Source organism: Nyctibius grandis, chromosome 8, assembly GCF_013368605.1.
Source record: "Nyctibius grandis isolate bNycGra1 chromosome 8, bNycGra1.pri, whole genome shotgun sequence".
In the NCBI taxonomy this organism is placed as follows: Eukaryota; Metazoa; Chordata; class Aves; order Nyctibiiformes; family Nyctibiidae; genus Nyctibius; species Nyctibius grandis.
The window spans coordinates 31,376,855-31,394,258 of NC_090665.1; the positions used below are offsets into that span (position 1 = coordinate 31,376,855).

General features: G+C 37.1%; 1 protein-coding gene across 2 annotated transcripts in view; it reads right to left on the reverse strand.

Annotated features, from left to right (window-relative positions):
* The window catches only part of RPAP2 (RNA polymerase II associated protein 2), a 50,398-nt gene that overhangs the window by 32,552 nt on the left and 442 nt on the right, over positions 1 to 17,404 (reverse strand). For both annotated transcript variants that reach the window (XR_011048610.1, XM_068405842.1), the window contains exons 2-10: positions 16,729 to 16,774; positions 15,606 to 15,720; positions 14,825 to 14,923; positions 13,726 to 13,791; positions 12,412 to 12,500; positions 10,091 to 10,126; positions 8,271 to 9,213; positions 7,085 to 7,179; positions 4,626 to 4,706 (exon numbers count right to left, since the gene is read on the reverse strand). Coding sequence is in view for 1 of the 2 variants with exons in the window: in XM_068405842.1 (XP_068261943.1) it covers positions 4,626 to 4,706; positions 7,085 to 7,179; positions 8,271 to 9,213; positions 10,091 to 10,126; positions 12,412 to 12,500; positions 13,726 to 13,791; positions 14,825 to 14,923; positions 15,606 to 15,720; positions 16,729 to 16,774 (1,570 nt within the window). In the remaining variant the exon portion in view is untranslated. The remainder of the gene's footprint in view (positions 1 to 4,625; positions 4,707 to 7,084; positions 7,180 to 8,270; positions 9,214 to 10,090; positions 10,127 to 12,411; positions 12,501 to 13,725; positions 13,792 to 14,824; positions 14,924 to 15,605; positions 15,721 to 16,728; positions 16,775 to 17,404) is intronic.

The window sequence follows — 17,404 nt, forward strand, 5'->3', positions numbered from 1 at the left end:
AGTGAAATATCTTCTGTTAAAGAGTTTGGCTAAATTCTCCCTCACTTACCCAAAGAAAGAAAACATGCAACTTTTCAAAACAGAATGTCTCTACTTTCTTGGCCTCTGTAGGGCAGGACAGGCAAGCCAAGAAGGTTGGATGATTCCAAATACCTGTGTGGGTCACTAAGTTGCTAGTTTGTGGGTGCTGTGGTTCATCCCAGCAAGACGCACTACAGCTGGACTTGACTGCTTCCACCATCCAGTAGGCAGCAGGACCCATGCAGCAGTTTTAATACTCTGTGAAGGAGCTCAGACTGAGCGGATGGATCGAAGTGGCAGAAGCTGACAGGATAAAGGACTAAGACTAGCATAAAGAGTAAGATGCATAAAAATTCCATCCCAAATGACCTCCCAGTAACTGACTAGTGCCCAGCCTGCAAAGAAAGTGAACTCCAATATGGAAGTTGTTGGAATACAGGAGAGTCCAAGGTTAAAAGTAACCAGAAAATAAAAAAAGTAAACCCAAAAGTGACAGAAAAAGAGCATACACAGTTGGTTCCACTTATTTTCCTTTATATTCTCATTTAATTACAGTCAGCTGTCAATTTTGCTAGCAAAACTCCATTAGCAAATGATGGCCTGATTTGTAAACAGTGCATGCTGTGGCACCAGATTTAAGCACATCCTCAAGTGCTTTGTGCCAGAACCTGAACAGGGACCATGACAAGCTTGAAGTTACAGGAAAGAAATTCAGCAATGCAGGAGCTCACCACCCTTTCCTCAGCAGGATTACATTTCCTGGCATTTCTAGGAAACAGTTGGATAACAAGAACACTGTCCAGTGGGGAATGGCAGATGGACACCAGGATTATTACACTAAATAGTTATCCCTGAACAGGCCTCTAGCATCAGGATTATGAACAAGATGCAAGAAAATGTTACTGGTTAATATAAAACAATCTTTAAAAAGTATATTTTCTTTATACCTATTTATAATTCATAGTCTTGAGTGTTTTTACCTTTTCTAGAAGTTTGTTTTTCCTTACAATGAGAATATACTTGTCATCTATGAATCTCTAAGTTCAATTTTAACATGTTATTATGCATTTGGCTAACAGGTAGTAGCAATGAGCTATTGGTACTAAATGTACATTTGGTGAAAAAACATTCCTTTGAACAGGTCCATGCTTGCTGTCTTTCAGTTCTACCCAGTATGCCCATGCCCTCACACTAGGAGAAAAAGAAAAAAATGTGCCCCAAAGGGAGAAGATTTTCTTTCTTTCTTCTTCTTACAATTTGTCTTTGTTGCAAAGTGAAGTCATCAGCATCTTTGCAGATGAAGCAGCCTTTTTGTTCAGATACCCAGATTCCCAGATGTAGGTATACATAACTTCAGTTCAAGAATCTGACCTGTTAGTTTGGCTGTGTGCCTATTCTGTAAGGCAGCATGCTGACTTCATGGCATTAGGACATAAAGTTGTGACTTTAGGGGACCTCCGCTATCCACAATTTTTCCAAAACTTGCACTAAGATGAGTGAAGTTTAACTAACCCAGGTCAGCACAGGCAAATACTAAAGCATAGATGGTTTTTCTTTAGGCTTCAACTAGACCAATTTAACCATAAAAGACAGCTCTTCTACCCCCTAAAAAAGAGGAACATATTTACATACTGTAGTATAATTTAGTGTGATGACAACCAGCAAAAATCAGCTACTATTATAACTTTAGGTTCTCTTCAAGAGAAGCCCATTTACTTGAGAAAAGGTCATTAACATTCTTGTAATCTCACATTTCCATACAGAACCTTGTCTACAACAAAGTATTGCTGATTGACTTGAAACTCAGAACCTAAAATTCCACTTAACAAGGGTAAAAGGTAAAGGCCTACTAGTGAGTGTATACACTAGATAACATATACTCACAATACCTATTTAAAAGCTAAAATATTGTCTTGGAAACAAGATAAGACAAATCTGTAATAAAAAGTCTTGAACACATCTTTAGGAAACAACAGTATCATACTCATTGACAGAGTTGGAATGTCAATGATAAGCTCTATAAAAGGAATTAAAATACTTGCAACCATAAGATACAGACGAAATTCTATTTTCACTATGAAATATTATGCTTAAAAAAACCCAACCACACATTCACAAATGCAATCATTTTAGTCTTGATTTATATATAAATAGCTAATTTTCTCTTGATCTTTTAACAAAGTGCCCTTACACACTCTGGAGAATTATTTGACATCTCAGTTTTCGTAACAAAAGCTTACAGGCACTGAGGGACTTTGTTTGGGCAGAGCTCTAACCATTCTAAAATGTCTCTTGAGATCCCTCTAGTGCGTTTCCCAGCAGTGGTGATTGAATAAAATGCTGCCCAAAGGAGGCTGAACTGCAAGTGCTCCTTTAAAAACCAATGGAGCTGAAAATCGTTGTTGCTTAGTTCACCATATGCTTAGTTTACCCTTTTTCAGCTAAACTCTACTACAGCCATGTGTTTTATCTCCTGCCTTCTTTGGCAAGTTCTTCAGCCTGAAATATTTCCATTACAAAAAGCAGAAAAGAGCACTAGCATTTGGTGTTAAGCATTTTAACTGCATTAACAAAGAAAGTAATGTTTTATTTCTATTCCTGCAAACATAAATACCATTTAAAATTTATCCCAGGTCCCTCTGCCAAAGCATTCAACCTAAAGTCAGAGAGACCACTCATATTAAGTACATTTAAACCTATATAGAGAACTGGAGACTCAAATCTATGTCCTCATCTTAATACCCATGAGCTAGTTTTTGTGTATCAACAGACCTTTCCGTATCAGAAATGCAAGAAGGAGAAAGGGCCCAAACGTTTTTATTGCTTCCCTATTTCCTGTATTTTTGTATTATTTTACTATCACTGACAATAAAACTCCGTTTATTTTGAGACAGATACATATAAAGACACCTAAAAATTCTTGTGTCGTGCCCACAATTGTCTTCAACCATCCTCTAACCAGAATGCTGAATTTCTAAGCAATTTCTCTGGAATCTTCACAGCAAGAGAACCCCAAGAACTTGCTACCACTACCTTCAACTTGCTTCCTAACAAAAAAGACTTAAAAATAAATTCACAAAGTGTTACCTGAGGGATTAGAAATAGATCAGGGGAGACTTTTAAAATATGATAAAATTATTGCTACATGAGCCAGATATTGGGATCAAAGTCCAAATTAGTTAGATTTGGTTCCATTCTGTAAATCCACAGGTGTATACACATATAAGTTTTTAGAAGTGCATTTTGGCTTCAAGGCTCCTTTGCTATAAACCACTTTTAAAACTTCATATTCAGACCACATTGTCTTCGAATAGCAAAAATGATTTAAAATAGAAGTTCTGCTTTTGAGAACCTCCAGGGCTTCTTACATAATCAATCATAGAAAAGTAGATTGACAGAGACCAAATGTACTTATTCCAGTTCTATCAATCCATAAGCTGAAGTGACTATTAAGCATTCAGACTGCAGAGCAACAAAACTCTTTTAAAAAAGACAAAAAAATCTCATTCAAATAGTAGGTATATATACAGTATATACATGCTGCTCCAATATAAACAAAAATATCTTCCCTGGTTCCAGTGTTGTTGTTAAAAAAAACGTTAATCACAACTTGAAAGACTACAATTACAGAATCAAGTTCAAACACTAACAATTCTTTTAAATAAAAGAGATCATGCACAGAGTCATCAGAAAGGAAAAGAGTATCTTCCATAGTAAGAAGTCCTGCATATAAATACCTGTGTTTTAGTGGTGTCCTTCCAGACATCAGATAAATCATAAGGAATAAGGTAGAGCTGGGTTTCTATTCACCACAGCCTAGATTCCTTGGGGCAAATGCCACATGAACGAGTTCTGGAAAATTTACACGTAAACCTCATGCAGGTTGGGGACGTGGCGGGGGAAGTTTCAAGAGTGACAACGTACACAGAGTTAGCAACTGTTGTTGCTCCTTTTCCTGACAATACTTCAAGATGCAGGACTTGAGCTAGGTTGAAGTTACGACAGTTGTATCCCAAAGAAAACCTATAAATGTTCAAAGAAGTGACCACCATTCTGTTTTCCCTCCTTCTTTATTCCAGTATTCCCAAATACCATCTTTAGTGTTTCTGACTGAAGCAGAAGCTTCATCTGTGGTGATAAAGTGTCCACTAGATCTACTTCCCCTTGAAATCAGAAACAAGACAGGTCAAACTGGACCTTCTTCCTGGCTCTAGAAGTTAGTGGTAACAATTATTAATCACATTAAAACCATTTAGCCTAGCTGTAGGGAGCCAGAGCAAAAGAAAGCGACAGATCTCAGAAGCTCATGCTTAATAGGAGGTGACGAGGTAGCAGAACCTTTAAAAGACTCACCATCATCCTCCAGAGACCACTGGCCTAGTTTTCAAAAATCTACAAATACTCCTGGTGACCTAGCCACTGTCAGGAGCAGGGAAAGGGTTGACTTGTTAGTCCACAGGGAATATGACATTACCTACATGAACACACAGCTAGAAAAGGGCAAATCTGCAATAGGGCCCTCTCTGTGCCCAAATCACAAATCATTCAACAGCACGTTTAATTAATCAATCAAGAATAATCTCTGTATAAAGACCAACACTCACCGGAAAGTTTTGACAAGATTTTTTAGCTCTGTGTAAACATCACCTGGAGTAATCTGAAGAGGGCCCAAAACTGCAGGTAATCTAGAAGACAAAAGATGCTGGTCAATATACATTGTCTTCTCTTTCTCATTTCTTCCCAAGTAGGACTTCCACCAAAGCTCACGAAAGTTAATAAAAAGAGAGAGAGATTGACTTTTGGGGAGCAGATCAGGCCTGTAGTTCACATTTCAGATTCTTCTGAGTGGTATCTGGGCAGCTCCTTCACTTTACAACAGCTTATTGTTAAAAAATAAGAAGCTCTAGTTCAATGTGAATGTGAGGAAGAAATCAAATATAGTTTTACATGCATAGTCTATTAACTTTATATTTCAGCTCTGACAAGACATTCTTACCAAAAAATGAAGTTGTTTACATTATGAGGATTACAATTCCAGGCCTCATAAATGTTTCAAATATTTATTTACTTTGTTCAAAAATAACAAAACAAAAGGAAACTACATGTCTAAATGAGGTCTGCACAGAGAATACAGCTGCTAACCTCAGACTCACATAGATGCAACAGAAATAACATTCCACTGTAAGCCTGATAGTTGGAATCAAGATGACAGTAGGCTAATCAGAAAATTTCAAAAGAAAGAGTGCCTCCCTACTTGATTGCGCATAAAAATTTATACAGCACACAACAAACTGCACACACTGTTTAACTAGTTGTCAGTATCCCCAAATTCTGGAAATAACATGCATTGTTTTTCACATTTAGGATGAAACTTTTGCCTCTATTTACTTGTTTAATAGTTAACATCCTCTTGGCATTTCAATAACCAGTTATTTACATTTATACGTATATATGCGTATGGTGCATCAATATTGCTGGAAGAATCAAGATTTCTATTCTTCTTCACATCACTGCATGTTTTACAAAAACTGAGCACAGGACTCCTACTATGTTGGGCATATTCATACTCCCACTGACTTCATCTGAACACACCAAGAAATCATTGCTCTATCACAATGAAAATTGTCTCTCTTCCTTGAGTGCAACAGGACTACTGCATCACCTCATAAAATTTAAAAAGACCAACTAAAGAAGGAGATAGTCAAGAATAAAACCTTTGAAGAAACTAAGAAAAAACCATTCCGTCTTTCTTATCCTCTATTCATGGAGTACCAGACTTTTAAGTTCAACAGAAATTTTGCTAGAAGCTGAAAATGACTGACAAACTTGTGGAAAAATTTGAAAGACCAGAGAAACTGATCTGCCATTCAGTAGTAGACCTTGGAATCTATGTGACATTGACACTTACAGAAAGATCAGAGATCGCCACGTTTTTTTGCAGCATGGTTTGATTCCATGTTTGTGGCCTGTCCACACTTGTTGCAGGTAGAAAGAAACAGAATAGTGTTTTTGGGGAGAGTTTTGGTAGTGGGTTTTTTTAGTTAAAAAAAAAGCTTCTGTAAAATCTAGCAAACCACAACCATAGAAAAGCAAAATACCCCTTACAAAACCACCACAATCATGGCCTTCAAACACTTATTTATCTGCATTACCTTGACAACGGCAGTATTTTCAAGGTCCTCTCACCTTCGACAATTTAGTAATTTTAACAGCTACAGCAGAGATGCCTTAATCTCTTTTCTGGGACTCCAAAGCCCTTTTTTGTATGTGAAAAAGGTCTGGTGTTAGGATCTGGTGTTAGGAAAGTTAAGATTCAACTCAGAGGGCCTTTAATGGTTGCAGCTAGAGGCATATACTGATACTTCCTTCTGTGTAGATTTGTTTACCAGTAACAGTATACTTAATGTACAGGACAAATATTTACACTCCTCCCAACCAACTTCAAGTTTTTCAGTTTAGACTTGAGCGGTTGGTACATACAGCTATTTAAATATTTCATATTTTATGTCCATCAGAATCTACTTTTAAACAACTTACAAGAATCTATATAGTTTAGATTATTTCCAGATAACTGAGGGAAAGGAGGATGATAAACAAAGGGCTTGCTGTGGAATTTTTCTTTTTTGAAGCATATATTCTCATTTTAAGGTCCATGTGTTTACCAACATTTAGATCCAAAAACCAAAGAATTTTTCAGTGTAATGGCACAATTGCGTTGACTTCTGCCATCTGCTCAAGAGTGGGAACATGCTGTCATGCCAGCCTGGAATGCTGTCAACTACAAGCTCCAATGCTTGTAGGAAGGGACAGGTTTCTTCTCTAGAACACCTTAGTAGTGAGATTCTGACATCTACCTCAGCAGGCTGTGCGAACTGTCATCTGCAACTGTACTGCAGATGACTGTCTCAGAAATAAATAACTTCTTTAGGGCAATAATGAGTTTAAGTTATGACCATGGCCACCTTGAAAATGCCAGAACATCCTTCCACAGTGTGTTTGTTTCTTAAAATGACGAATGAGCACCAGCTTCAGCTTGATATTTACTGAAGCAAAGGATACTCACGCTTTTCTCAGTTTTTCAAGGACGATTCGCTTTCTAATCTGCATTTGTGCATTTGAATCAACAAGTGGGAAGGTGAGATCTTCCTGTTGATCATCCTGTATTAGACAAAAAACTTTTAACAGCAATAACCTAGTATTTAATTAAAGTCAATGCATCAAAATAGTCACAGCTTATCAATAAATGTTTAAACATAAGAAAACTCTTATCTTTGAATAGAAAAAAAACCCCAACCAGTAATTTCTTAATGGACAGAAGTTTGCTTAATCTGACCCAAACTACAGTGTGCAGCTAACTTACCTTTTCCCTTCGCTGTGCTAGATACTTTAATTCAACTAATGGTAAAGCCCTTCAAAACTTAAGTCAACTTTTTCTAAGAAGCAATGTAATAGCTTTGTTTTACAAGAAGCAACATTATGAAAATTATACCCTCTGATGCTAATATCACACTTGAACTTTAAAAGCAAATGCAATTTCACATGCCAGTACAAACTGTACAATGTACCTAACCTAGTCAGCGTACTGTTTTTACAGTAGTGACAAGAAGACCCAGCTGCTGTCAGCTGGTTTGTCTGACCTGGAAGGGGTAAAACCTCACACCACTCTATTTCTTGCAGTCTGCAAATCCTCCTGAGGTCTTTTTCCAAATTGTCTGGGTTGCAGCAACATACCCAAAAAACTCAGCAGGTTCCAACTCAGAGAATTTTAACAATAAGTAATGCCAGAGATCTAGTTTCACTCAAAAGAAAGAAATCCAGTCTCAAGTATACCCTGTCATGAATAAGAGGCAAAAAATCATTAAATAAAAATTTTATTTAATGAATCAAAGGGGAGGAAAAAAACCCCAAACCCCATGTTCTCTCCTCACCCAAAGTCTACTCTGTCTCACGGCAGATTGTTTCATCCAAGTAAACCTTCCTTACCTTCACGCTTCACAAACTGAAAGACAGCTATCAGAATTGAATGTGTCCCAAACAGTCATACAAACTCATTCTTACCAACCTAAAATATGATTCCTCAACCTTATGGGATTGTTGTGAATCTATCCAACCTTCCTTTTACTATTTTACATTAATAGCTTGACGTTACCTTGGCCATACCCCCTTACGATGACAGAAACAAAGAGCTTGTAATAATTCTTTGAAGGCAGGCTTTATACAGCCTCGACACTATTCCACTGGACACTTACTTTGTCCTTGCTTGCATGTTCCGCTGCTTGTGCATGTGTCACTGCCTCTTCAGCTAAGATGTACGTTCCTTTATAGAACTCTTTTACTCGGAGCTCTAGGAACTCTGTTTCTTCTTTTAACTTTTCATAACTAGGCACAGGCTTAACTATTCCACCTGGGCTTGTGAAAGGCAAAGAACAGTTCAAACTGTTTTCAGACTCCCCTACAGCAACAGTGTTAAGATCATCAGCTGCATCCAAGTCATCCTCATCAAGTTCTTCATTCTCCTGGCTGGCAGATGATATGCATTCTGATGAGCACAAAGAAGTGTACTTTGGGCCATAGAGAAACTTTAAAGTTTCCTCAGTTTTCCATTCCATAAGTGTTTGTTTAAGCACTTCTAATAAACTGCCTTTGGAATTAACTGGATCCCTCAGTTCAGTTTTTTTATGTTCTTTTGAGTTAGCTAGTGTTCTTCTAAGATGTTCTGCCCCTCTTTTGCTTACACCTAGAAAAACTATCTGTGAACCACTACAGGTGTTTTCATATTTTTCTGAAGCACTTGATTTTCCTAGAGTAGTATTTTTTGAAGGCATTGCAGTTATTTTATCATGAACAGAGCAAGCATACATTTCTTCCTGAGCATCTAATTTACAATTAGATAGTCTTTCAGTGGCTTCTACCATATCTGAGTCTTCAGTTTTAGGGCTGGAATAGACTTTCTGAGCATGTTTTTTTTTTTTGAGGATGCTGTTTCTGTGCAATTGCTGTGCAAAATTGGCTGAACTTGAGTGACTTCCTCGTAGGACAGAAGAAACAAATTCTTGTTCAGTATCACTACTGCTGTCACTGGCTGTTTCATGAGAACCAGATTCACAAGGATTTGAAGACATCCTAGGATTTTCAATGTCAGAAGCTTTAATTACTTCATCACATAGTTTCACCTCTTCTCCAGACTGTCCACTGTAACAGAAAACACAAGTTATCAATGAAATAAGAAATGGGTGTTATCTGTAATAGCTTTTCATTCTTGTATAAGAAAGATAAATAAAGCATTTCTCCCTTATAATAGAAGTGTACTTTTTTTCTTTAAGAATAATGTCTGCTCTTCTATAAGTCTTCTCGAACTCAAAGAGTTGTAATGTTCTGCAATCAAGATGACAAGTATAGACACTATTTAGAGAAGTGAATTCTCAGTTGCTTATTGGCAGTTAGAAAAGAACAGTAAACAAGATATTATTAAAGACAACAGAATAATGTCAGACTTAGCATGATGAAGAGTGCAATTTTAAAATGAAGATTGGCATCTTAACATACATAATGAATATAATACCCTAAAATCAGGGGACTGCAGAGCTGTTTTTAGCGTATGTAAGTTTGCCACCTAATGGCCATGTGTTGCAAAAGAAAACAAACAAAAATTCACAATACACAGCAAGGTACAGACAGATGACAGAATAGCATGATTTCATTTTAGCTGATATAGATGGTTTAGATTAAGAAGTACAGAAGCTTTCATCACATATAATTGGTAGCATTTTCTTTCTAAAGAATAGCTGGTATAAAATATGCAAAGTACAAACAGTGTATTTGTTTCAGATTTCAACAGACTCAATTAAGACACGCAGGCCAAGAGCAGCTGTACACTAAATCATACAGATCAAATATGCTGCTTTAGAATCACAAAGGAAAAAACTAAACAAGACAAATAATCCTTTGTGTAGGTTCTAATAAGTTATTGTCTACAACACAGGAAATCAAAGATTCCCCTTTCACCTGATATGATGCTAGTATTTCTAACTATAAGTGTGTATAACAAAAAAATTATTGTTCAGTGTACCTCTGTCCCTCCTTCAGCAGCTCTATGTCTGGTGGTCTGCAAAAAGAAGATACAGAATGAAGATTTTCTTGCTAAATCAATGCTCTCAAAATACATAGGTGAGGTTGGAAGGGACATCTGAGGATCTTCTAGTCCAATACCCTCTGTTCAAAGCAGGGTTAGTGAGAGTAGGTTTATACATACGTGTTCACAGAGCATGACCCATATGCCTACAGCATGATGCTGTCATGTTGAACAACATTTAACAGAATCAGCAAGTCACACAAATGTTAGTCAGAAAGGACCTCAGGAGGTCTCTAGTCTGACCTCTTGCTTGTAATGCAATTGTCACCAGCACTAGATTGGGTCAGCCACAAATTCATATAGTTTAAAATCTCAAAAACATCCAAAGACAGAGATTTCAAAACATTGCTGACTATCCTGCTTCATTCCACCATAATCCTAGTGCAGGTTTTTTCCCAATGTCCAGCCTGAACCATTCATGCAATAATTTGTGGCCATCACCCTTGTTAAGTTTTCTGCCATCAACCAAAAATAGCTTGGCTCTGTAATCTTTGTAACTTTTTTTTCCAAGCAGTTGTAGATTGCTTTCAGATCATCCTTCAGTCTCCAACAAAGTGAACATGCCAAGATCCTCACAGGTCACAGAGTTCCTATAGTGAAAACAATCCTGGGTTGTTTATAGGAAAATGCTCCAAATTAATGCAAAAAATATGAATATTCAGCATATCTTTACTTATTTAAAATTTTACTTTGTTAAAAATTGGGCTATCAAGTTATACTGCTTTAAGAAAACAGAGTTCAAAGGTTTCCAGAAACTCTAAGAACCATAACTAAACAAATTCTGATGGGTTTCTTTCCAAAGCTCTACTTGCAGTTAATCTGCTTCAATTCAGTTATGAGGCAGCATCACAATTCTATTCATTCATGTTTTCCAACACTAAATGTTGAAATCCTCACCCACCTGTCCTATGAATGAAAGAAAACCTCTTAAGCATACACTAAATGCAAGTCAATGCACTAACACCTCTCAGGCAACATATAAAAACCCCCCAGGTTTAAAAAGATGAAAGCTGCACCACTCATATGAATGAATTGAGTTTGGAAACTAAAGGTGGTAACATACAATGATTTAAATTATTAACTCCATGTAAGTCTTCTTCAGAGTTTTAAGTGGAGGTTGTACTCTTTTCTGTCAAAAGAATTTCAGATAGCCTAATGTGTAAACGTTTATCAGTGTGTGCACATGTATGTGGTTGTGCAAACAGACATACCTAGCCATGAACTATCTGGAGTTTTCTTTGGTTTTTTTGGAAATACTGCCTCCCCTCCACCACAGAGCATAAATAATTAACTGCGTCAGGCACACCAGAACTGTAGATTTTCGATGTTAAGAATAAAGGGAGATTTTTTAAATACTTTTTTTAAAGACAGCAAATCAAAAGCACAAAAATACTGGTAAGCTTACTTAAACATTTAATGACGAGACTAGTTTTACGTACTAGAAACCCTCAGATCAGATCAAGCTGCTCTAAATCTCTTCTCTCGTTTATCAGGTATTTCATATGACTGATCTGAACTGTGAAACCAAGCTCACACACATAACGTCAGCTAGTTTCTTTTGTTGAAAACCAGGAGACTAAGAAAAGTAGTGTCTTGGAGAACGAAAGCTGAATAAATTCAGATGAACAGTCTCTAAGCAAGTATTTACTGTTGAACAGTGACACCCACTGGCTCAATTCATTATTTGCAAGCCTTTGATTCCTAAGCTAGGAATATGGACTGCATCACACTGTTCCAAAGTGTGTATCACAGTAACAGCAGGAAATGAGCAATCTGAAATTAGAGTTTCAGGCAGGATAAAGAACCTCTTCATGTTATAACCTGCGTTCAGGTGCAAGCATTCACAGTCTAACCTTAAGACCAATGCCAAGCGCTGTGCTAAAATTAGAAAATCTCTTTTAACAGGATTAAGATGAATTAATCCTGTATATTGTATGGTTTGTAAAAATCCAATCCTAATAAGTACATTTTAAAGTTAATAGGAGTTGACTATTATTTATGACTAGTCTGCCCTCTAAACTAACATGGTCATGTCTACTGAGTAGTCACGAGTAGTACTGAGTCATGTCAATTACTGTGATCAATATGGCAACAACACTTTTAAAAGAAACACTATGCTAAGCTAATCTGTTAACATCAGTTACCTCTGCTTCAGCCTAATCATTTTGATGCACTGTAGCTAATTAATTAGCATTGCAGCTTGGACAGAGAAAATAATATTCTCAAAAGGAGCAACAAATGTATAAGGTCACACTTACTTTTCTTCTTCTCGCATCCATACTGGACTTTTGGAAACTTGAGCTTCAAAATATTTAGATGCTCTATAGCAAAAGTTGCTGCAAAAGCACTGGAAATGAGAGAGAAAGCAAGAAAATATGACTACGGACAACTTTAATACTCATAGAAAGGTACAAAAGTAATCATTTTTATGCCTGTAAAATTTAAGTACCAATTCACATTTCTTTTTAAGCCTAGGTTTTTAATTCACCTGAGAAACCAAACCTATTAAATAGGTCTATCCCATTTCCCAAAAGCCACTTGAAGCTGCTTCTTTTTTCATCACTTTTCTGCTTTTTGCACTTTTATTACATACTGAGAAGCAAACCAGTATTGGATTCTACATAAGAATAATTCTTAAAAGCCCCAGAACTGTTCAAAGAGCAATCCCTAACCCAACAAGATGGTCATGAAGATATGCAATGAAATTCAGGTGTTTAATAATGAAAATTTTGGTTGTCAATGGAACTTGGATATTTTGCAATTCTCAGAACGACACTTAAAATTTTGCAGTATCTTTGAAAAATTAACGTGCACACTTGCATCAGGGAACAAGACAAAACATCCGACTTCTTCTTGGAGTCTTGCTTAGTATCTTGAGCAAACAATTCCCAGAATTTTGTGTATCCCAGAGTTGTAACCAGAGGAAAGGAATTCATACTAGCAACACTGAAGAAATCTATTCTGGAACTAGAAACATTTATCCTACAATTTAGCGTATAAGCACCTGTAGGTGATTGTGTATCCTGTGAGCACGCAAAGACGACTTTTACTCAACCACATGCATGAATATGCTTAGAGAAAGAAACAGACTTTGTGAAGAGACAGGTTTTATGTTGAAAAGTCCTCCAAAAAGCATCCTAAAGCTAGTCTCACTAAGGAATGCATAAGATGTAACTTGTATTACACTACTGCAAACTTCAGTGAATGACAAGGATGTGCACTTCGACCCTACTAAAGCTCATTGACTATACTGGAGCAAAATAGAGAACGCTTCTTCACAAATATCTTTAACAGATCAGGTGTACCACATTCAAACTGCTATCCGAGTAAAACTTTCCATGTTGTGTTTAAATTTAGAAAAGAAAATAAGTGGGTGTTTATCTTTCCAAAGAGAGCATCTAGAAACTGAAATGGACAAAAAACTTCATATTCTAACAGTTCATGAAAACGATTTTCATAAGCACCAAACATATTGGCTCTGAATCAAGCCACTATATGAATGCTGTTACAAAACGTATTTCTGCTGTTGAGACAATATTAAATACATTTTAGAAATGGACTTGTTACCATACCTTTCTTTCAGTGATATCATAAACTCTGTTCGTTTTTGTTGAAATTCTGTACTTCTGTTTTGGCACCTAAAACAATATGCTTTCATCAGCCAGACTGTTACTTCCACTGTGACTTTACAGAAAACTTCATTCTTAATTCACATATTTTAATATGTGTAATATGTTCCGTTTTAACTGAATTGCTACAACCACCTTTTCTCTCAATTCTTCTGATATTGTACTTTCTCAGATGTAAGAATGGCAATTTATCTTTAATCATTTACATCTCACTATCAGTAGAAGACAAGTTCAGATCTACAAGAAAGCCAGCGCTGAACGTAAAACAATGGAGCTGCACGGTAGAAACTTTACTCATGTACAAGTGTTGGGCAATTACAGACAGGTCCTTCTTTAACCCACGTCTATTTATATGCATGTGAGACTGTACTGTCAGAGACCCCCAGCACTACCCAGACAAACCCAGAGAGGAACTTAAATAAAATATAATACAGTTTCCAAGTCAATTTCTGTGGGGACATGTGGAGTCCAAAACAGTAAAATACTTCATACTTGAACAGATTTTTTTCAGATAATCAGGTATACCACAACTGATATTACATCACAGGTGATCTAACTGAACTCTGAGTTCTGCTTAAGCTCTGACATATCATACTTAAATAAGCGTGACTATGATTTTGACACAGGTAACGTACATTTTTAGAGTAGATGTATATGCATTCACATAGTGATATCCCTGCATTGTATTATTTTTTCACTTCAATCCTTTGCAAAGAGATACGTGGTGACACTGAAGAACGAACAAGATTAGAAAGTTTCTGCATGCACAAAGGAAGGCCATGAAGCCATACCTCATTCATCTTTTTTACTCTCAAAGTAGATGCTAACCGATTCTGTCATACAGTAATTGGCAACTGATCAAATTTTACCTTTTTCTTGAAAAGGATTATACTGAAATGGAATGATAAGATGCCTGGACCGTTACTTGACAGTATTTTAATCTATGTTTAATATTGTAAGTTTAAAATTAAAGAAAAAATGCAAGAGAATAAAAATTGTGAAGAGATTCTTATGGTAACAGCATTAATAAAAAACAACTTACATTTTCCAGTTTGTTTTGACATAGAGGATAACCACATAGTCTGATGATAGACCGTTCATCAACAACATCTTTATAGTGAGATGGAGTAATAAATTTTCCCTAAAATGACAAGAAAATAGTTCAACAGATATTGGAAAGTCTGTCATTTTTCATACCCAAAACATCTCATAAACAAATAAATATTTTTCATTTTATAACAGTTATTTAGTAAGTTTAATAAAAAACACCTAGAACCTACACAGTAAAAGTGGTGAAAAGATAAACGGGGAAAGACGAAAGACATGGGCACTTCTTTTTACATATAAAAAACCCTCATAATTTTGCCTCTATTTGCACCTATTTTCATAATTTTCCTTTATTTACATGTTTTGTACATCTATTTACCAACCTATTTACAACCTGAACAGGGGTAATCATCACACTGTTCCAGCAAAACTGTACTGACAGATAAACTGTGAGGCACTACAGAGACTTTGTCTAAATTCATGGATGATGTGATGTGGACCTAAATTTTTATAGTTCACCTATCAGTCCAGAACCATAGATGCATAAACAAAGGCTGTAGCAATAAAGTAAGGATTCACAAGTGTGCACAGTCCTGCAAAACTAGTCCATATTTTCACTGCAGAACCCTTGAAAATAAGGCAATTATCATCAGAGCTGACAAGAGAGGGAACAAACGATTTGCCTACTTCAAACTGCAGCAAATTGTTCCAAGAACTTTAAAAAAAAAAAGTTAAACACTAAGATACAAAATGGTGTAAAAATTTGCAACACCTACAGAATTCAGAAGGAACTCTTCAGTAATGTTCTCTTCCAGGAGTTGTTCAACAATATACAATGCTTTTTTCTCAAATTCAATCTTCTTTCTCATAGCAGCCTCCAGAGCTGCTTTCCTGTAACAGAACAGACACTGAATGACACAGATGGCAGATTTCCATAAACAATTCTCCAATTGTATCTTTATCTTTTTTCTGAAATACAGTAGCTTACATTTTTCTGCATCACACTATGTTGGCCAAACAAAGCAACAAGTAACTGGACTAGTAATTCTGTAATAACCACAAAGGAGTTTCCAACCTTGGTTTGCTTTATTCCCACCCCGGTCAGTAAAAGTATTGACTGTTATTGCATTGCAAGACTTCCATACAAGGTTACCCATCTCTTCTTGCAAGAGAGGGAAACCCAGAACTGGCTGGACAAAGAGCCTGGGACAATTTGTGGAGTGTTGCCAGGAGAATGGGAGCTGGATGAGACACGAAGAGTGGGAAGAAAAAAAGGAAAGGGACAAGACTGAGTGTGAGGGTACAAAGTAAAGTAAGGAATAAATCAAACAAATACCACTACAGCACATTTCCTGAGTGTTCCTGAGTCTTGGCACTGTTCTATTGTCAGCAAATACCCAGAGCAACCATCTAGGTGTTTCTGATGTCCATTTGGCAGCACGTCCCACAGAGGTTGTCAATGCACAGTCATTCTGCTGTCTTAACCGATAGAGGTCTATGCTATTCACCTGGAAGTCTAAGTCTACTACAGAGTCAAATGAATATTTAGGTAATTGTCCATGGCAGAAAGTGTTTTTTCTTCTCAAGTTTGGTTTTTAAAGTAAATAAAGAAAAATGGCAGGTAGGCAAAGAAGTTAAGATGGCAAAAAGCAAGCACTACAGGCTAAGGAAATAAAACTGTGGAGGTTAGATTCATAAAATTTTAGCATATTATACAATGCACATATGTGTATGCTGTTAGAGGTTACATAGCATCACTCCAAACAAGCCTGCAAGCTGTTGATGCTGAAGTTAGTCATGGTACTCTGAGAAAGCAAAAAAACACGGAAGGCAGAGAGTGTGATTTCAAAGTGAGGAAAAACAACATGAATGCCACATATTATTAGTTAGAAATTATACCTTTGAGTAGCATCTTCATTCTTCAGAACAGCTGAATGCTTATTTCCTAGAAATTAAATATACAAATGCAGAAATGTAGGAATTAGTGTACTTTCTTCCTTTAAGAATGGAAAATACTGGAGCCTGAAAAATATTAAAACCTCTAAACTGCAAGCATGATCAAGAGAATTGCTTAGAAACTTGCTTTTGGTGGCTGAGAGTGACTTCAGTAAGCTAGTCACCATTCAGCAACTAGTTAGACACGCTTTCTGTAACTGTGAGGACCGGCAGTCCCAACTCTGTCCATATTCTCATTTATCATGTTCTGTATAGTCAGAAAGCTAAAGGAAAAATAATTCTGACAATTTTGTGCCAACCTCACTCACTCCACTTCTCCACTGCCTCTCCAGCCCAGCTGTGCCCCTGTACCCCGCTGCTGGGAAGCGCTGTCCTTTTCAGCTGCCCCACCACTGGATTCTGCTCCGGGCAGGGCTGGACACCACGGCCTGGCCGCCGGCACCCTCACGCGGCGCCCGCTTCTGCCGCCCTCCCCGCCGCCTCCGCGGGCTGCCGCGGGGCTCTGCCCGCCCTGACCCGGCTACCGACGTGGAGGGCTCGGGCAGCTGTTCCCTTAAGACGAAGGCAACAGGGAGGGAAAATAATGGGCTGCTATGCTTAAAACATGAGGACGCAGCTT